General features: G+C 40.6%; 1 protein-coding gene across 1 annotated transcript in view; it reads left to right on the forward strand.

Moving 5' to 3' along the window:
• Window positions 1-22756, forward strand: part of LOC126175036 (uncharacterized) — a 215493-nt gene that overhangs the window by 164440 nt on the left and 28297 nt on the right. The window contains exon 9 of the mRNA XM_049921538.1: window positions 6362-6526. Within this exon, the coding sequence (XP_049777495.1) occupies window positions 6362-6526 (165 nt within the window). The remainder of the gene's footprint in view (window positions 1-6361; window positions 6527-22756) is intronic.

Raw genomic sequence — 22756 nt, forward strand, 5'->3', positions numbered from 1 at the left:
TAATAATTCCAATCCCAAAGAAAGCAGGCGTTGACAGATGTGAAAATTACCGAACTGTCAGTTTAATAATTCACAGCTGCAAAATACTGATGCGAATTCTTTACAGACGAATGGAAAAACTGGTAGAAGCCGACCTTGGGGAAGATCTGTTTGGATTCCGTAGAAATATTGGAAAACGTGAGGCAATACTGACCTTACGACTTATCTTAAAAGAAAGACTAAGGAAAGGCAACCTGCGTTTCTAGCATTTGTAGACTTAGAGAAAGCTTTTGACAATGTTGACCGGAATACACTCTTTCAAATTCTAAAGGGGCAGGGGTCAAATAAAGGGAACGAAAGGCTATTTACAATTTGTACAGAAACCAGATGGCAGTTAAAGGGGCGATGGACATGAAAGGGAAGCTGTGGTTGGTAAGGGAGTGAGACAGGGTTGTAGCCTCTCCCCGATGATATTCAATCTGTATATTGAGCAAGCAGTAAAGGAAACAAAAGAAAAATTCGGAGTAGGTATTAAAATCCATGGAGAAGAAATAAAAACTTTGAGGTTCGCCGATGACATTGTAATTCTATCAGAGACAGCAAAGGACTTGGAAGAGCAGTTGAACAGAATGGACAGTGTCTTGAAACGAGGACATAAGATGAACATCAACAAAAACAAAACGGGGATAATGGAATGTAGTCGAATTAACTCGGGTGATGCTGAGGGAATTACCGTATTTACTTGAATCTAAGCCGCACTTTTTTTCCGGTTTTTGTAATCCAAAAAACCGCCTGCGTCTTAGAATAGAGTGCAAAGTAAGCGGAAGTTCTGAAAAATGTTGGTAGGTGCCGCCACAACTAACTTCTGCCATCGAATATATGTAGCGATTCACAGGCATGCTTTTCAGGCACAAAGATAAATACTGGCGCCAAAACCTCTGCGTCAGTAAATAAATAAAAAAAAGGTGGAAGACGGAGATTTTTTTCTCCGCCCCGAGTTTCGACTACTGCATTTTCATACATTATCCAACGAAGTAAATACAAATTCCGTATTGTTCATCTTCGAATGTAGCAACATTTCAATGTACTGTACTACGAAAATCCGACTGGCAAGACTGTTTGGGATGTTTGTCAATATGGCCAACTCTACGTTCTGAATTTTTTCTACTTATGAGAAGAGATGGTTGCTAATAGGAACTTTTATGAATTGTGAATCACATGCAGTATTCTCTTCACCATAAGAAAAATACGTATATAAACATTTTGCCATGTATTGTTTCGTGTTTGCTGCTATCTCATTTAAATCCTGTCTGCTTAATAAACTACGAAACTAAAGTGAGACAACAGCAAACGCGGAAAAATATATGTATCATGTTTATATTCGTATTATTCTTATGCCTAATAGTGATACAGTCAGAAATGAAGCATGGCAATTGATTACATTTTTAAATCTAAGATGACTCTAATTTCTGTGCAGAATGTTATGTACTAAAGAGGCGTCTGCAAAGGTTTTCAAACGGAGAAAAATTTTTGCTAAACTCTCGTTCAGAACATCTTCTATCATACGCATTCTATTATTTGGTTCTTGTTGGTCATCGTCAAAGAAAGCAGCAGTGTTAGTAAAAACAAATAGCAGTCTCTTGCCATTGTTTCGGTAATGAGACGATTCCTCTCTTTTTCTGGAAATTGTAAGCGGCGGTAGAGCGCACAAAAGCAAGCCATGCCACGAGCAGGACAGGTCGTAAACACTCATTATCAGAATGCGACAAACAGTGCATGACACAGTACAGTAATGCATTTTCAGCTTAGAGTGACGTAAACACCTATAACAAAGAGTCGGCACTTATCAGATCAAAGAAAAATAAGCAATCAATCCAAACCAGACGAAGCACGTGAAAAAGGAAGGGTACCCGTATAAATACGGACGGAGCGCCTGACGCATAGCAATGGCTACCTGGTAAAGCTTAACTGCTAAGCTTACTACGCGAACCAAACTACTGTAGCTGTATCGTCATTCATTCGACCTAAATTGTGTCTCATATTACAATGGGCCAACTTTGTTTCGAATTGGAGGTGCGGCCTAAAACTTTACTCTCCCCTTGAATTTCGAGTCTCAAATTTCAGGTGCGGCTTAGATTCGGGAAAATTTTTTTTCCTTGATTTCGAATCTCATTTTTCAGGTGCGGCTTAGATTCGAGTAAATGCGGTAGATTAGGAAATGAGACACGTAAAGTAGTAAAGGAGTTTTGCTATTTGGGGAGCAAAATAACTGATGATGGTCGAAGCAGAGAAGATATAAAATGTAGACTGGCAATGGCAAGGAAAGCGTTTCTGAGGAAGAGAAATTTGTTAACATAGAGTATAGATTTAAGTGTCAGGAAGTCATTTGTGAAAGTATTTGTATGGAGTGCAGCCATATATGGAAGTGAAACATGGACGAGAAATAGTTTGGACGAGAAGAGAATAGAAGCTTTTGAAATGTGGTGCTACAGAAGAATCCTGAAGATTAGATGGGTAGATCACATAACTAATGAGGAAGTATTGAATAGGATTGGGGAGAAGAGAAGTTTGTGGCACAACTTGACCAGAAGAAGGGACCGGTTAGTAGAACGTGTTCTGATGCATCAAGGGATCACAAATTTAGCACTGGAGGGCAGCGTGGAGGGTAAAAATCGTAGAGGGAGACCAAGAGATGAATACACTAAGCAGATTCAGAAGGATGTGGGTTGCAGTAGGTACTGGGATATGAAAAAGCATTATTATCTTACGAAAACACAAACAAATGTGGAATTAATCAGTGAAATTTCCTAAATATACATTTTCAGACTTCCGATACATGTTATTACCACATGTCTACAGCATATTTTAGCTTCTTGCATTAGCTAATTTATGCTGCTAGTTGTTAATAGCCATATAACCAGTGTAACAGAAGTGTTAAATAGTCTTAATAACATTAGTTGAAGAAGAAAAATAAAGTACTCGTGCAAATTCAGCACTAAGATACGTGGCCAGTGACCAACTTGTGTTCTACAGACTGTGTGTGTCCAAGAAAATAATCTGATTTGACACAGATGTCTGGAATCTTTGAAGTTTTTGTCTGAGGTTGGCAGTTTAAGTGATGGCAGGCCTACCCCAGCGATACGTGAGCTTAAATACATTCCTGGAAATGGAAAAAAGAACACATTGACACCGGTGTGTCAGACCCACCATACTTGCTCCGGACACTGCGAGAGGGCTGTACAAGCAATGATCACACGCACGGCACAGCGGACACACCAGGAACCGCGGTGTTGGCCGTCGAATGGCGCTAGCTGCGCAGCATTTGTGCACCGCCGCCGTCAGTGTCAGCCAGTTTGCCGTGGCATACGGAGCTACATCACAGTCTTTAACACTGGTAGCATGCCGCGACAGCGTGGACGTGAACCGTATGTGCAGTTGACGGACTTTGAGCGAGGGCATATAGTGGGCATGCGGGAGGCCGGGTGGACGTACCGCCGAATTGCTCAACACGTGGGGCGTGAGGTCTCCACAGTACGTCGATGTTGTCGCCAGTGGTCGGCGGAAGGTGCACGTGCCCGTCGACCTGGGACCGGACCGCAGCGACGCATGGATGCACGCCAAGACTGTAGGATCCTACGCAGTGCCGTAGGGGACCGCACCGCCACTTCCCAGCAAATTAGGGACACTGTTGCTCCTGGGGTATCGGCGAGGACCATTCGCAACCGTTTCCATGAAGCTGGGCTACGGTCCCGCACACCGTTAGGCCGTCTTCCGCTCACGCCCCAACATCGTGCAGCCCGCCTCCAGTGGTGTCGCGACAGGCGTGAATGGAGGGACGAATGGAGACGTGTCGTCTTCAGCGATGAGAGTCGCTTCTGCCTTGGTGCCAATGATGGTCGTATGCGTGTTTGGCGCCGTGCAGGTGAGCGCCACAATCAGGACTGCATACGACCGAGGCACACAGGGCCAACACCTGGCATCATGGTGTGGGCAGCGATCTCCTACACTGGCCGTACACCACTGGTGATCGTCGAGGGGACACTGAATAGTGCACGGTACATCCAAACCGTCATCGAACCCATCGTTCTACCATTCCTAGACCGGCAAGGGAACTTGCTGTTCCAACAGGACAATGCACGTCCGCATGTATCCCGTGCCACCCAACGTGCTCTAGAAGGTGTAAGTCAACTACCCTGGCCAGCAAGATCTCCGGATCTGTCCCCCATTGAGCATGTTTGGGACTGGATGAAGCGTCGTCTCACGCGGTCTGCACGTCCAGCACGAACGCTGGTCCAACTGAGGCGCCAGGTGGAAATGGCATGGCAAGCCGTTCCACAGGACTACATCCAGCATCTCTACGATCGTCTCCATGGGAGAATAGCAGCCTGCATTGCTGCGAAAGGTGGATATACACTGTACTAGTGCCGACATTGTGCATGCTCTGTTGCCTGTGTCTATGTGCCTGTGGTTCTGTCATTGTGATCATGTGATGTATCTGACCCCAGGAATGTGTCAATAAAGTTTCCCCTTCCTGGGACAATGAATTCACGGTGTTCTTATTTCAATTTCCAGGAGTGTAGTTTCATGTTAATGGCACCTGGAACACCTTAATCCACAACATTGTATGAATCTGTTCTAAGTGACTAAAAGAAAAATTACTCCATTCAGTACATAATTAAACTAAAATGTATAAAGTGTTTTTTAACTTTGACATACACCCGGAGATATGTCTTCACTTACCCCTGGGGGTGGGGAGTGCAACTACTGTCTGATGGGATAAAGTAGCAATCACTGCTTTAGTTCAACTAATGAAAGTACTGCACGCTGGTCTTACTCAGAAGAATGAAAGTATAGCTCAGTCAACTAACACACTAAAGAGTGGTTTCAGCTGAAATAATTAATACATGGTTCAACTGACACAAAAACTACTGATGGTTTTCGCTTGAAAAGAAAAGATGAACAATTCAGTCAATATGCAAAGTAAACAGTGGTGTTGAATTTTTTCATTCCATTGCTCCCACAGACTGCTTTCACTCAGGAGGGGAGGAATGAATAATAATCCAACTGACATGTCAAACTACGACTGACTGACTTGACTGTTTTCATTTAGCTGCTCCCACAGACTGGTTTCATTCAAAAGAATGAATGACTAGTCCAACTAACTAAGTGATTGTTTTCATTCAGTTGCCCTGTCTACGTCTCCCCCCTCGCCAACAACAACCAATCAACTAATTTTCCCCCTCCCCTTCTCCCCCTCCCTCCCTCCCCTTCTCCCCCTCCCTCCTCTTCTCCCCCTCCCTCCCTCCCCTTCTCCCCCTCCCACCCATTCTCCCCCTCCCTCCCTCCTCTTCTCCCCTCCCCTTCTCCCTATGCCTCCTTCCCTCCCCTTCTCCCCCTCCCTCCCTCCCCTTCTTCCCCTCCCTCCCTCCTCTTCTCCCCCTCCCTCCCTCCCTCCTGTTCTCCCCCTGCCTCCCTCCCTCCTATTCTCCTCCTCCCTCCTCCCCCCTCCCTCCTGTTCTCCCCTGCCCCCACTCTTCTCTCTACCCCCGCCCCCCCACTCAATTTCCTCCTCTCAACTCTCCCCATATTTCTCAACCCCTCTCCCTTTCTCCCTCTTCATCATCTTTTCTCATCCTTCCTCTCTTTCCCTTCCCCCTTTCTCCAAACCGGTCCCTCCTTCCACATCTCTTTTTGCTCTACCCTCTGTACTATTATTGTCTTGTCCAAAGCATCATTACCCACCATTGTATCCTTCTCTTCCCCGTCCCTACCTCCATGAACTCAGGCAACAGCTTTCATTAATTATCAATAATCCTTCCCCATGGGAGTATACCTATAGTACTCTGTGAGCGTGTGCTTGTACTTGATTTCGTGTGTGTGTGTGTGTGTGTGTGTGTGTGTGTGTGTGTGTGTGTGTGTGTGTGGGTGGGTGGGTGGGAGGGGGGGGGGTGGCGGCGACGCGTGCAGATTTTTTTTCTGCTATATAAAGAGCTAGTGCTTGAAAGACACTGTTTCCTGTTACGTGTTTCTGTGCTCCTCACACTGATTTGCTATAGATGAATGGTTAGCTTTCTCTTATTGTAGGTGTAGTTCCATCCAGGAATTTGCATTATTTCTATCCATACCTGAATCAGAAGTGTGACAAATGTAATGAAAGTGAACATGATTAGAAAAGAACAAAAAATACTGTTTGCTAATCACTAATGCTGTAATTAGGAGATATTTGCTCTATAAATATCTTGCATCATGTGTGCCATAAATAAATGGTAAACCTTTTTCCTGTATGTTAGATTGACAAAATTTAATCTGTTTCATAGTCAGATTGTGTATTTGTGCAGTTTTTCTGAGCATATTTGTAAGATACATTTTTCTGCTATTCCAGACTGCAGGCAAACTACCTTCTAGCATGCTGCAACAAGGAAAAATGTGCTTAGCAACACCAGATGGAGTGTGTTGGTATCGTGCTGTTATAATGGAAATCCATCAGGATCATGTGACAAATAATTTTATTGATTTTGGAGATACAGCTGAAGTACCTATGGAAAGGGTGAGATAAAAAATTAAAGTCATGGTTAATGTAATCCTACATTTGGACATTTTGCCAACATTTTCATTTTGTATCTTTTAGCAGTTTTGTTAAAATAGTAACATGTAAAAGAGCTAGTGGAACCAGTGGTCACATACACTAAACAATCCTTTTTTATAAATTTGGGCATTATCCTTGTTTTAATATAATGGGTAGATTTTTTGCAGACTACAGCTGCCACTAGATATGCTAAAAATCAGTAATCTGTTTTTTATGTATAATTATATATAAGTTCTAATTACCATTATGGACATGTAATATAATTTGACAGATAAAAGAATCTACTCAGAATCTACTCACCATGTGGTAGTTGGAGAAAACACAAATAGAAGTTGATGAAATGTGAAGTCTTTCAGAGCCAGTGGCTCATCCTTTTGGCAGAAGGGTTGATACAGAAGAAAAGAGGGATGAAGGAAAAGAACTGGCAAGATAAGGAACTGGTTAGCGTTGTGGGAAAGTTGCCCAGAACCCCTGACTAGAGGAGACTTACCGGATGGGATGAGAAGAAAAAATAGATTGTAGTGGGCAGCACTGGATGAGATTTGAGAAATATTCACAAACATTTACTGGCAAGACTCCATAGCAAAAGATTCCTTATGTATTAATTGGATGACACTTTTATTGATTACTACCTAAATTCATATAGATACGTATAATGCAAAATTACTGAGCAGAACCATTACTAAAACTCAGTGTAGGTTAGTGACTCACCACAAAACTTCTTATTAACTTCTCTGTCACATGGTGGGTGGCTCAGTTTGGTTAAATGGAAAAGAAAGTTAAAGAGAAAGCTCCTGTCTCTCTGTCCATCACCACTTATTCCCCTCTCTCTGTCCCTCACATCCTCCTCCCCTCTCTCTGTCCCTCACATCCTCCTCCCCTCTCTCTGTCCCTCACATCCTCCTCCCCTCTCTCTGTTCATCACATCCTCCCCACTTTCTCCATCTTGTCCTGCCCCCCCCCCCCCCCCCCCCCGTCCATCTTGTTCTTTCCGCATTTTATGTGCATTTCCTTCTACCCTCTGTAAGCCAACAAACCATAAATAAAACTTCCCTTTTTCTAACAGCTTTGCCCTATTTATGTGTCCATACATTTCTTACAGTCATGTGTACTTATTTATTTATGTATTACATACATTAAAAATAGATTTATAAAAAGTGAATATTTGTATGCAATGTTGTGTCAAAATTTTGAAGCACTCAGGAAGAACTTCGTGAAATTTAAGATTTTGAACAAACCAACACTTACATTTTTATAAATTTAAATTACAAATACAAAACAAAGTATACATCCAATGCAGTGTTTTGACAGGGCGGAAGAGGTAGACATGATGTTTATATTAATGAACATATTTCATTAGTGCTGAATGTGCACGAGTACTTTATTTTTGTTCTTCAAGTAATTTTGTGTTCCAAGATGGCCACCGAGTAAGTGACGCCAGAAACCATTTCCACAAAGTTAAGTGATTTAGACAGGAATATAATTTAGTTTAACGCCGACAACAAATTAAATACATGCATTAGTGTATCATTTAGTCTTGCCGTTAAAGGTTTGACTTTTCTTTGCGTATTTCTTCAGAAAACATGAAAAGATCGTAACTTCGCGAAGTCGCGCTTAGGCTTAAATTTTGTAAACGTGTTTGTTTCTTGTTTCACGGTAATTTAACTAATTTCTCGGTAACAAATAAGTAAACTACCGTAATTAGCGTGTAACTTCATTGTTTTAATACAGATTTCAGAAAAACAGCGTAACTTTATATCAGAAACTTGCTTATATACATTTGTTTATAGGCCTAATTCTCGTAACGTTTTTGGAGAATCAAAGTTAAAGTATCTCGTTTAATTGTCCTTTTTTTCATTCCATCGAGTGAAATATAAAATAAATAGCGTATACCTTCATTGTTTTAATACAGATCTCAGAAAAACAGCGGAATTTTAAATCAGAAACTTGCTTATATACATTTGTGAATAGGCTTAATTCTTGTAACGTCTTTTTTGATTTTCGGTAATTTAATTGATTTATTCTAGCTAAAGTATTATTTTTGCCATGAGTGATAAGTGCCTGACTTGCCGTAGAATTGTTAGTTTCGGGATTTGGTGTGATGGATGCAGTAGTTTTTTTCACTGGGGGGGGGGGGGGGGCTGCAGTGGTGTGGGTGTCGGGAAAGTGGATCAAGGTCATCAGTGGTTATGTAGGATTTGCAGCAGAGATAGGAAGGTAGTGGAACAGGAGGGGAAAATTGCTGCCCTTCAGGCTGAGCTAGATCAGGCTAGGGAAGATCTGGACAGGTTAAGGAGGGATAAGGGCAAAGAGAGGTGGGAAACGGCAACAGTTAGCAGAAGGAACAGGCCTAGAACTAAGTCTGACAGTTTTGTGGTGAATGTCAAAAATAAGTTTGATCTGTTGCTTCAGTTAGAAACTGATGAGCCTCAAGCAGAGGTAGGTGTAGACAGGACACCACAAATTTTCAATAGGAAATTGAGAAAGAATGTAGGAAAGCCATCGGAAAGGAAGAAAGTTTTGTTGTTAGGCAGTTCTCATGCCAGAGGTGTAGGCCAACTTCTGCAGGAGGAATTAGGACCAGAATATCAGGTCACAAATTTTTTCAAACCAAGTGCTAGTCTGGATCAGGTGACAGAGGATTTAGGTTCACTCTGTAAAGGATTTACCAGGGAAGACACCGTGGTTATTGTGGGAGGGCCAGGGAACAGCATCGACAGATATCCTGGGTACAGTATAGAGTGTGACCTGGAAAAGATTGCGTCGGCATGGAGACACCCCAATTGTATCTGTCCTGAGACGCCATGACCGGCCTTATTTGAACTCTTCTGTTGGGAGAGTTAATTTGGAGTTGGAACGGCTGCTTGGGTCGGGTGCGGGGGCTCATATTGGTGTGGTTCCTGTTGATTCTCTCAGTAGGAGTGACTATACCAGGCACGGCCTACATCTCAACAAGAAAGGGAAGGGGAAACTGGCTGGGGTAATAGCAGGAAATTTAAGGGGGGGAGGCACTGCCATGAATGGTAAAATACCAGTGGTTACAGGTGTTGGAGCAGCACCTTTTTTAGGATAGGTAAGACAGAAAGATGCCAAGTTCTACGAGAGGTCAGGATTGAAACAAATCTTCAGTTTAGAAAAGAAATTAAACAGCACAATTCTAGCACATTGGATCACCAATCACAGCTGTCAATTATAAATTTTCACCAATCACCAGAAATTTTATCTCCACCAAGTTGTATCTCAGTCCTAGGTAATTGCTTTGATGAATTAAAGTCACCCAACCCAGTTGACATAATCTGCCTCTCTGAACACCATGTGACCACTGGTATAGCAACTAGGCCTAAGCACAATGAGAAACTCAGACAGGAGAGTACTGCAAATGTTAGAATAAGAAAAGGTTCTCATAAAAGTATAATTAAAAATAATGTAAGTGTATTTCATCAAAATATTGGGAGTTTAAAGAATAAAATAGATGAGCTTCTGGTTTGTTTAGAAGATTTAGAAGCTGAGGATGAAATAGATATACTACGCCTGTCTGAGCATCACATTGTTACTGATATGGATAAGGTAAATGTAAGTGGATATAAGCTCTCTGCACATGTAATGAGAGAAAATATGGAGAAAGGAGGAGTTGCCATATATGTCAAAAGTTATCATTGTGCAAAAAGTATAGAAACAAAAAAGTTTTGTGTAGAGAAACATATAGAAGCATGTGCCTGTGAGCTTAAATTAAATAAAGGCACATTTATAATTGTAACTGTATATAGGTCCCCATCAGGAAATTTTCATCAATTTCTGAAAAATTTGGACTCCTTGTTGTGCTATCTGTCAGACGGGGGGAAGCAAATTATTATTTGTGGGGACTTCAATGTAGATTCTCTGAAAGAGGGTAATAGGGAAAATGACCTTGAAGTATTACTCGGTTCTTTCAATTTGACACCCGTTATTGGTTTTCCTACTCGGGTGGTAAAGGATAGCAGCTCACTGATAGATAACTTCTTTATAGACCAAGATAAGTTTAACCAGATAAATGCTCAGCCTGTTGAGAATGGTCTTTCTGATCATGGTGCACAGCTAGTTACAATATATGACATAGCTCCATTCAGCAATACTAAACAGTCCTCCAAAGTAGTACGTTCAGTCAACGATTTAACAATTGCAAATTTCAGGGAAAGCCTACAGCAGTTAGACTGGGATGAGGTGTACCGTGAACCTGATGCCAATTTAAAATATAATTTATTTCATGACATTTTTGTAAATGCATTTGAAAACTGCTTCCCCAAGAAAATAATTAAATATACTCGTAAGAAACCTTGTAATAAACCATGGCTTACTAAGGGTATAAAAATATCTTGTAACCGGAAAAGGGAAATGTATCTGACAGCAAGAAAGAGTAGTGACCCAGAAACTATCAAACATTATAAAAACTACTGTGTTATATTAAGAAAAGTTATTAAAAAATCCAGACGTATGTGTATCATCTCTGAAATCAGCAACTCCGATAATAAAATTAAAACAATTTGGAATATTATTAAAAGAGAAACAGGTCAACCAAGAGCACAGGAAGACAGTATTACCATCAAATTGAATGAAAACTTTATGAACAAAATGTCAGAAGTTGAAAATATTTTTAATAATCATTTTCTAAATGTCGTGGATATAGTAGGATCCAGGTGTTCATTAGAAGATGCTAGGCTGTTAATGGAAGAGGCCATACCTATGCAATTTGATACAACTGAAATCTCACCCACTTCTCCCTCTGAAATTAGGAAAATAATAAACTTGCTTAAAAGCAAAAACTCACATGGAATTGATGGCATTTCCAGCAAAATACTAAAAGCTTGTTCTCAACAGATAAGTAAGATTCTCAGCCACCTGTGTAATAGCTCTCTGGAACAGGGCATTTTCCCTGATAGACTGAAATATGCTATTGTTATACCTTTGCTTAAAAAGGGGGATAGATCTGATGTCAACAATTACCGTCCAATCTCCCTTCTAACAGCTTTATCCAAAATTTTTGAGAAAGTAATGTATTCAAGTGTAGCTTCACATATCTGTAACAATGAAGTACTAACAAAATGTCAGTTTGGTTTCCAGAAAGGTTTTTCAACAGAAAATGCCATATATGCTTTCACCAATCAAATTTTGAATGATCTGAATAACCGAACACCACCCATTGGGATTTTTTGTGATCTCTCAAAGGCTTTTGATTGTGTAAATCATGAAATTCTGCTAGACAAGCTCAAGTATTGTGGCATGAGTGGGACAGTGCACAAATGGTTTAATTCGTACCTAACTGGAAGAGTGCAGAAAGTTGAAATAAGTAGTTCTCATAATATGCAAAGATCAGCACATTCCTCAAACTGGGGAACTATCAAGAATGGGGTTCCACAAGGGTCAGTCTTGGGTCCTTTGTTGTTCTTAATATATATTAATGACTTGCCATTCTATATTCATGAAGAGGCAAAGTTAGTTCTCTTTGCTGATGATACAAGTATAGTAATCACACCTGACAAACAAGAATTAACTGATGAAATTGTCAATATTGTCTTTCTGAAAATTACTAAGTGGTTCCTTGTAAATGGACTCTCACTGAATTTTGATAAGACACAGTACATACAGTTCCGTACAGTGAATGGTATGACGCCATTAATAAATATAGACCTTAATCAGAAGCATATAGCTAAGGTAGAATATTCCAAATTTTTAGGTGTGTCCATTGATGAGAGATTAAATTGGAAGAAACACATTGATGATCTGCTGAAACGTTTGAGTTCAGCTACTTATGCAATAAGGGTCATTGCAAATTTTGGTGATAAACATCTTAGTAAATTAGCTTACTACGCCTATTTTCACTCGTTGCTTTCATATGGCATCATATTTTGGGGTAATTCATCACTGAGGAATAAAGTATTTATTGCACAAAAGCGTGTAATCAGAATAATAGCTGGAGGCCACCCAAGATCATCCTGCAGACATTTATTTAAGGATCTAGGGATATTCACAGTAGCTTCTCAGTATATATACTCTCTTATGAAATTTGTTATTAACAACCAAACCCAATTCAAAAGTAATAGCAGTGTGCATAACTACAATACTAGGAGAAAGGATGATCTTCACTATTCTAGATTAAGTCTAACTTTGGCACCGAAAGGGGTGAATTATACTGGCACTAAAGTCTTTGGTCACTTACCAAATAGTATCAAATGTCTGACAGATAACCAACAAGTATTTAAGAAGAAATTAAAAGAATTTGTGAATGACAACTCCTTCTACTCCATAGAGGAATTTTTAGATATAAATTTAAAAAAATATATATTAAAAAAATAAAAATAAAATAACACAAAAAATGAAACAGTTGTTATATTAACTTAAGTATGTTGTTAAATTAACTTAATTATGTCATCTATTGGAAAATTTGAGTCGTTCCACATCATTACGAAATATTGTATTCATGATCCATGCAACTAGTATTAATCTAATCTAATCTAATCTAATGTTACATTTATTTGTATTTAATAAGAGCTGCCATTCATAATACCAAGGGGAAATTTTGTTATTGTCTTTCTGAAATTTTTTACAATTGGCCAGTGGAAATACTTTCCTGTGCACAACAGGATAGTTAGGGAACAATCTTATAGTGCTGCTGATGCTGTCTGAGAATTAAGAAGCTGAACTAAAGAATAATTGTTGTCCTTCTGTGTTCTGTTAAATTCATTGAGGATTGGAGGAGGGAAAACTTGAACTAAGTGTAAGAGGTATAAATAGGGACATGATAAAATTGTGGCCATTTTCAGCATTACATTTTTGCCAATTTTTCTACTAGTTTCTGATGGTTATTTTTTGAAGCACCATATTTTGGTCTTATTTAATTGTTTTTCAGTGTTATGTTGAAAATGAAAATATGCCTATCAGTTACATTGCACTTTCTGACATCATACATGACATTTGTTTGCATTATGTGAACATTGTCCCAACTTCCCAAGGTTCTCATCTGGCACATTTTGCCATTGATCCGTCAATACAGAACAGCCACCTGGTGTCTATATTTGAACATGGAAGTAAACTGTCTTCAGCAAAACACCAGACATTTGACAGTGTCCAAATTTCTTTTAAGCATGAGAGGTTGCTTTTTCAATAAATAATGAAAGGATTTGTATCCTTTCAGAGTGTATACACTGTTGAATCCTGGCCATTACAGGTATAACTGGTTCTTTGCCACATCAGTATTAACAGATATCATCATCCTCATCCTCTGGTTGAAACAAGATCGTATGCCTGAATACAGACTTGCATTGATGTAAGGCCTTAAGTGTTAGCCTAGTTTGAAGGTGCAACCCATTGTGTTTCAACATTTCTCTCACAATTGCCTAAAACATGCCCGTCCATTCATCACCATTTCATCAGCAATAAATTGTTTTGTCACAATAATGAAGCAAGTTTAAAGTATATCTGGTGATGTCATATTTCCCAATATTTTTGCCCAGCAATTGTAGTGTGCAAGTACAATTACAGAATCCACCAAGTATGGTACTTTAGCTTCAGAAACACACAAATAAATGGCTGGTCGCTTTGCTTCCATCACCCGATCACAGTAAAGGACATAAGATGTCATGTAAACATATTTTTGGCAGTGAAACAGAGCACTGTGATTGTTTATTTCAGTAGCAGTAGCCAGCTGAGACACAAGCAGCAACAGGTGAGTAACCGATTTTGTGACTTTTACAGATTCCTAACCAGGAGTGAATTTTATGAGATCATCTGTGTGCTTTAATAGTTTAGCTTCATGTGTTTCTGCTTGTTTATTTAATATATAATAGCCACGGTGCTCACGTTTTCGTTTGCATCGGAAATTAAATCGATTTTGTGACACATTACAAGTTCCTGTTCAGGGGCGAATTATTCCTGCGTTTCAGTCAGTGTTTATCTGCATAGTTTAGTTTTCCACTGCCTTTAGTACGGACAGGGACTGCGATTGTTGTGTGCAGGTGCGAGCTGAGTTGGTGACACTTAGCTCTCAGCTTCAGGCATGATGGCTTCGGTTACACAGCTTGAGGCTGCAGTGGATGGGCAGCACTATTGTGGGCGGGCCGGCTGTGGGGATCCAATGGACATCCAGCACATCCATTGATCCGTCAATACAGAACTCCTCGCACTGAGGTTGACCCCTCACCTGTGGTAGAGTGTGGGGTTGCTCCACGGTGTAGCAGGCGGCGAAAGACTCCCCAGGCAGCCGCACGTGAGGCTTCCCCGGTTTTGTCTGACCAATAGGTTCCAGGTGCTGTCTGTGGCTGAGACCGTCGCTGAGCTAGATGCTGTCACCTGTCCTGTTTCAGAGGAAACCTCTCAGCGTGCAAGATCCAGACAGTTACAGAGGGTGAGATTATTGCTAGTTGGGAGCTCCAACGTTAGGTGTGTTATGGGACCACTTAGGGACATGGCTGCCAAGAAGGGAAAGAAAACCAATGTGCACTCCGTGTGCATACTGGGTGGAGTCATTCCAGATGTGGAACGGATCCTCCCAGATGCCATGAAGAGCACAGGGTGCAGCCAACTGCAGATGTTTACACATGTTGGTACCAGTAATGTGTGTCACTTTGGATCATAAGAGATTCTCTCTGGTTTCGAGCGGCAGACAGAAGTGGTAAAGGCTGCCAGTCTTACTTGCGAGATGAAAGCAGAGCTGACCATTTGCAGCATAGTCGACAGGATCGATTGCAGACCTCTGGTACAGAGCCAAGTGGAGGGCCTGAATCAGAGGCTCAGACGGTTCTGCGACTGTGCCGGCTGCAAGATTCCTCAACTTGCACCAAAGGGTGGTTGGGTTTCAGGTTCCGCTGAATGGATCAGGTGTTCACTATATGCAGGAGGCGGCTACACGGGTAGCAGGGGCTGTGTGGTGTGCACTATGCTGTTTTTTACGTTAGAGGGTCTCGGGAAAACACAAGAAGGACTTCAGCCACAAAGGGTGCAGGCCGAACACAGGAAGACCGTAGATACAGGAACCATCGGTATAATAGTTGTAAATTGTCATAGCTGTGTTGAGAAAGTACCAGACTCCAAGCGCTAATAGAGAGCACTGGTGCTAAACTTGTTACAGGCACTTGATGTTAATAAATTTCTCTTCTTCAGAAAAGCTCTTCTTGTCATCGCCAGTCTACATTTTATATCCTCTCTACTTCAGCCTTGTACATTTTATATCCTCTTTATTTCAGCCATCATCAGTTACTGTGCTGCCCAAAATAGAAAAACTCATTTGCTACTTTAGGTGTCTCATTTCCTATACTAATTCCCTCAACATCACCTGATTTCATTCGACTGCTTTCCATTATTGTTTTTTTGCTTTTGCTGATGTTCAACTTACATCCTCCCTTCAGGACCCTGTCCATTATGTTCAACTACTCTTCTAAGTCTTTTGCTGTCTCTGACAGAATTATAATTTCATCAGAAAACTAATGTTTTCGTTTGTTGTCCCTGAACTTTAATTCGTATTCCAGATTTTTCTGTGGTTTCCTTTACTGCTTTTCATTGTACGTATTGAACAATGTCAGAGATAGGCTACAACCCTGCCTCACTCCCTTTTCAAGCGATGCCTTCCTTTCGTGCCCCTCAAATCTTATAACTGCTGTCTGGTTTCTGTACAAGTTGTAAATAGTCCTTCTCACCTCGTATTTTGCTTCTGCTACCTTCACGCTTTCGAAGAGAATATTCCTGTTAACATTGTCAAAAACTTTCTCCAAGTCTACAAATGCTACAAATATAGGTTGGCGTTTTCTCAACCAGTCTTCTATGGTAAGTCATTTGATCGATATTGCCTCACATGCTCCAACATTTCTATGGAATCCAAACTGATCTTCCCCAAGGTTATTTCATTCTTCTTCTGTAAAGAATTTGTATTAGTATTTTGCAGCCATGGCATATTAAACTGATAGTTCGGAAGTTGTCACTCCTCTCGGCAGCAGCTTTCTTTGTAATTGGAATTATTACATTCTTCTTGATGTGTGAGGGTATTTCGCCTGTCTCATACATCCTGTACACCAGACGGAAGAGTATTGTCATGGCTGGCTCTCCCAAGACTATCAGTAGTTCTGATAAAATATCGTCTACTCCCGGAGCCTTGTTTCAGATTAGGTCTTTCAGTGGTTTGTCAGATTATTCTCACAGTATCATATCTCCCATCTCGTCTTCATCTGCCTCCACTTCACTTTCTATAATATTGCTTTCAGTTTCATCTCCCTTGTATAGGCACTCTCTGTACTCCTTCCAGTTTTCAGCTGTCCCTACTTTGCTTAGGACTGGTTTATCATCAGATCCCTTGATATTCATGCAGCCGCTTCTTGTCACCAAAGGCCTCTTTAGTTTTCCTGTAGGCAGTGTATATCTTTCCCCTAGTGAAATATGCTTCTAAATCCTTACATTTTTCTTCGAGCCATTCCTGCTTAGGCCGGTATTACACTATCAAATTTCTTTGTCAAATATCTTTGTCCAATATCTTTGTCAAAGATATTTGATGGTGTAATAGGGAACTTTGTCAAATGTCGTCCAATATTTGATCAAATATAGGGCCTCACTGTAGATTTGATCAAAGAAGTCGCTTGTCTTCTGTTCACTGCAATGTGACATGTTACCACATGGAGTGCTAGCATCGCTGCAGCATTCTGTCGTCTGTAGTGTTTTTATAAACATGGCAGGTAAATACAATTGGTGTGTGCCGACAACTACAAAATTAATAGAGATGTATGAAGCTGATGAGGTGCTTGACAACATGAGGCACGCTGAATACAAAAGTAGATTAAGAAGATTGGAAACCTAACCTAACCCAACCCAACCCTCTCCTGTAGCAAGGAATCGGAGTGTTACAGTGAGCCTGTCTTCTGCATATGTAGCAGTTCTTAAGTGAATGTTGTGCTTTGTGATATGAGGATACACTTCATTGAGCACATACAGAAATGTATGCTCATCCATTCTTAAGTAATTGATGTACAACTTGACGTCCTCCACTATAAGCTCATGTAACAAGTTTTGTTGAAGGCTTTTATCGTATCGTCGCAGAACCCATGGCTTCACCCAGGTATGTCCCCCCTCCCCCCCCCCCCCCCTTCTTCTCCTTCTTCTCTTCCACATGTGCACGCAGTGCAATTGTGGTACATGCAACTGCTGCAGTTAATAACCAGTTGTTGTTGTCAGCCATCTTGAATTTTGATGAAAAATATGATGACAGTGTAATACCCCTTCTAGCGCTACGTCAAAGATCTTTGTCAAATATATTTGACGGAATATTTGATCACATCTTTGATCAAATCTTCGACAAAGAAATTTGATAGTGTAATACCGGCCTTAGCGATTCTGCACTTCCTGTAAATCTCATTTTTTAAACGTTTGTATTCCCTTTCACCTGCTTCATTTGCTGCATTTTTAAATTTCTTCCTTTCATCAATTAAGACAAATTGAGTTACAGACAGGCACAACAAAAAAAAACTGTTACACATTGAGCTTTCGGCTCAGTATTTAACGAAGCTCAATGTGTAACAGTTTTTATGTTGTACCTGTGTGCAACTCATTGTGTCCTCTTTACAGAGAGTAACAATCTATCCTTTCCATAATACTATTGTTATTGCAACCTAACCTTTCAATTGTTTTGTCAAAAATAAATTAACATATTCAGTAGCTCTGGTTTGCCACCTGATGAGCTTGTCCGTTTTCCTGCTTTGAGAGAAAAACAGTTGCTCTTTTTCTTATTTTTTCCATCTGCAACAGGCATTGCCTGATTATTTTTCTTCTTAGTTCTCCCACTAATTTTAGACTGTGCTTAATGAGTGTGTATAAACAAAGAAAAATTAACTTCAGTGTCTGTGTTTGGTGCAACACAGATACTGGAAATATAAAGAGCAATAGTCTGTCTTACAAAAACGGATAAGAATAAAGTTCATCAGGAGTGGAAGGCTTAAATGTGGCAAAGGTGCAATAGGAGTCAGATTTAAATTGGCATTCAGGTGACACAAGTGCAAATATATGTGGAAAAAAATTGGGTATAATTTATTTTATACTGAAAATTTGTCTTGTGTGTTTAAGACAGTGCTTATTCATATGCAGAGGTTCAGAATGATATCTTGGTGAGGCTGGTTCTCAAACAGTCTGCTAAATGGAGAGGACGGCATATTAACAAACTCAGTCCTTTCCAAATGCAATTAGACTAATGCTAAAATTTGTTTGCCATGAGTGAGAAGTGTATGACTTGCCATAAGATTGTTAGTTCTGGGGTGTGGTGTGAGGGGTGTTGTAGTTTCTCTCATGTGGGTGACTGTAGCGGCTCGGGAATTGGGGAAATAAACAAGACTCACTGGTGTAGGGTTTGCTGTAGAGAGGGGGGGGGGGGGGGGGTGAGTAGGGAAAATAGAAGTGGGAAGTGACAACAGGTCATAGAAGAAATAGGAATAAGACATTCTCAGACAGTTTTGTTGTCGATGTGGAAAACAGGTTTTATTTGTTGTCACAGTTGGAAACTTATGAGCCACAAGTAGATTTAGGAGTAGGCAGGACACAAAAAACTTTCGAAAAGTGCTTGAAAAGTAAGAAGTTAGAAAATGTTGTGAAAAAATGAACTAGGGTCAGGTTACCAGGTCACAAGTTTTTTTAAATTTAGTGCAAGTCTGGGTCAGGTGATATAGGATGTAGGTTCACATTGCAAAGACTTCACAAAGGAAGACAACCATGGTAATAGTAGGTGGGGCTAGCAACAGCATAAATAGATAGGAACCCTAATTATTCAGTCGAGAGTGACCTGGTAAAGGTAGCTTCAGCAATGGGACATACTGGTATTGGGCTTGTGTCTGTTCTGAGGCACCATGACTGGCTTCATTTAAACTCTTCTGTTAGGAGAGGTAATTTAGAGATGGAATGGCTGCTTGGATCAGGTATGGAGTCTCATATCAATGTGGTTCCTGTTGACTCAGTCAGCAGGTGGGACTATACTAGGCATGGCCTTCACCTTAACAGTAAAGGGAAGGGAAAACTGTGTGGGCTAATAGCAAATAACTTGGGGGGGGGGGGGGGGGAGCAGCACTGTCGCAAGTGGTAAAGTACCAGTGGGTACAAGTGACAGAACAGCAGTTCTTTAGGGTAGGGAGGGCAGAACCAAATATGTTCAGAGACAGGCTGAAAATGACATTTACATTGATAAAACAGGCAGCCAGATAGCAAATTTTAATGTACACAATTCATGTAGAAAGCCTCTGATTGAAAATAGAGATACTAAAAAAATTGACAGGAACATTAGGTTCATCCAGTTGTAATTCTGCCAGTGCACAAAATCAGTTATCCTTATGGAATCAGAATATCCGAGGACTAAGGCGTAAGCTTAATGAGTTTGAAGGATTAGAGTTGAGTTAAACCAGTTGATACAATCTTCCTCTCTGAACGTCATGTGACCACTGGTATAGATATGTTAAATGTTGCAGGATTCAAGTTAGCTTCTTACTCCTGTAGAGAAACGATGGCGAAAAGAGGAGTTGCCACATTTATCAGAAACTGTTTTGATTTCAAGAATATTGATAGTAATAAATTTTACTCAGATTAGCATTTAGAAGCTTGTGCAACAGAAGTGGTATTTCATGATAAGTCCATTATAATAGTAGGTATATACAGATCACCTGCAGGAAATTTTAATCTCTTCATAAAAAAAAATCTGGAAACTCCGTTGTCCCATCTCACAGTAAAAAACAAGGAATCAGTGAACAATTATTGCATTCAGTAACAGTATCATTCAATTTAGTTCCTACTATGAAATTTGCAACTAGGATATGTAAATGCTCTGAGACTTCTTTAGATAATATTTTTGTACACAAATCTAGGGAAAAAGCCATATCACAAAACCAGTAGTAAATGGGCTACCTGATCACGACATGCACCATCTTGTTGTGTTAAATGTTGAAACTTCTCAGAATAAAAAAAATCTATTAAATCTGAGCACAGGAAGGTAATAAATAAGTCAAAAATTGAGAAATTCGGGAAATTACTCAAAGACGTGAACTGGATAGATGTTATAATACTTCCGACTCAAATGGAAAATACAAAGCATTCATTAATAAAGTTTCCTCCACTTCAGAATTTTTTTTTCCCTCAAGGTAACTCAAATCACACAGAAGCCAAAAAATAAAACATGAATTACTCAAGGAATAAAGATACCATGTGGGACAAACAGGAGACTGTATCTACTATCTAGGAGCAGCTCTGATGTTAGCTTTATAATGCATTACAAAGAATACTGCAAAATATTGAAGCAAGTAATCCAGAAATCGAAGCAGCTTTATTATGAGAAAAAGATAATTACATCGGGTTAAAAAGTAAAAACTGTATGGGATATAGTGAAGATAGAGACAGGTGGGGCCAAAAAAGGTAGAGGAAAAGATAGTTCTAAAAATAAATGAGACTTTGGTGACAAGTGCTTGTATTGTTGCAAACCTTTTGAACAAGTACTTCATTTCCCTTATTGAGAGCTTGGCGTTATCAGGTTCGGTGAACAGTACAACGGAATATTTTATTTACATCTCAAGTTCCGTAGGACCAAATTGAGTCGCTTCGTGACAGAAGCCTTCCGATCTAGCCCCTTGAACAGCCTCCTTGAGGAAGCTGGCATTCCTCCATTGCGGCTCCGGTGGCCACTATTGCTCACAAATTATATTGCTCACATCCATAGTTCACATCGCCATCCAAATTACCGTCGTCTTTTCCCCAACACGGCAATCCATCTCCTGCAACAGCGGCCCGGAACTGGGAATCCCTTCACCGTCCATGTCCGGTCACTTCTTCACGAACTCGACGCTTTCCCCTTACCACCTTTCTGCAGGCCCATTTCCATACATCTCCATGGACCATACCTCAACCACAGCTTCGGATGGACCTATTGCAAGCCCCCAAAGGCTCAGTTCCACCTGAGGCCCTCATCGGCATTTTATCTCTCTTATTAGCGAGTTTGAGGGCTCAGAAATAATCTACACGAATGGATTACTGGTTGACGGTCTTGTTGGCTATGCTTATGCTCACATTGGCCATACTGAACAACACTCCTTTCTGGATGGCTGCAGCATTTTCACTGCAGAGTTGGTTGCCATCTATCATGCTCTTGATCATATCTGCTCCTGCTCTGGTGAGTCCTTTATCATTTGTAGTGACCCCTTAAGCAGCCTACAAGCTCTCGACTAGTGCTTCCCTAGGCATCCTTTGGTACTGTTAATGCAGGAGTCTCTTAATGCCCTCTGAACCAGTCGACGCTCAGTGACCCTTCATTTTCACCCCAGAACATATTGGGATACCGGGCAATGAACTTGTTGACTGCCTGGCCAGACAGGCCACCAGTAAAGTAAACCATCCTGAGTACACCAAATAAACTCCTTGCTATCAAGGCGACAACAAATGTGTGGCGGTAATCCATGCGAGTCACTTGCAGGGAATCTGTTGCTCTTTGCCGGTTCTGCATTGACCATACATGGCTGACACATGGTTACCTCCTCCATCGCAAGGCGCCACCTCGGTGTCGCTGTGGCTCCATTCTGACTGTCATCCACATCTTGCTGGACTGCCCACTCTTAGCCGCTCTGAGGTGGACTTTTAACTTTCCCAGCACCCTACCTTCAGTGTTGGGCAACAGTGTCTCAACAGCAGCTTTAGTTTTACGTTTTATTTGTGAGGGTGGGTTTGATCATTTGATCTAAGTTTCAGCACAAGTCCTTTGTCCCTCTGTGTCCTCCAGCCTATTGCTTTTAGAGAGGTTTTAATGTGTTGCAGAGTGGCTGGCTGCTTCTTTTTATTCTCATGGTTAGCCAGCCATGGTAATCTGCTTTCTTGTTTTGATCTCTTCTACATTTTTTCTTACATCACTCTGTGGTTTTTTTGTTCTCCTTTGTTCTTTGTAGTGTTTGTTGCCTTTTTGTCATTCTTGTCACATTTCCTTCATTTCAGTATTGTGCTCTCCGTTGCGTTTGTTTTCTTCTTTCCCCTGTATGATTGTTTTAACAGGAGCAAAAGACCGATGACGAAGCAGTTTGGTCCCTTTCCCCCCCTTTTAAACCAACCAACCAAATTGAGAAACAAATCTCCAAGGTCATGGAACATGTCAGTACATGAAATTACAACATAACAGTAATAATAGACAAAAATAAAATGTCTATGAATCCAGAAAAAGTCAAGCCATAA

This window comes from Schistocerca cancellata, chromosome 3, assembly GCF_023864275.1.
Source record: "Schistocerca cancellata isolate TAMUIC-IGC-003103 chromosome 3, iqSchCanc2.1, whole genome shotgun sequence".
Taxonomy (NCBI): Eukaryota; Metazoa; Arthropoda; class Insecta; order Orthoptera; family Acrididae; genus Schistocerca; species Schistocerca cancellata.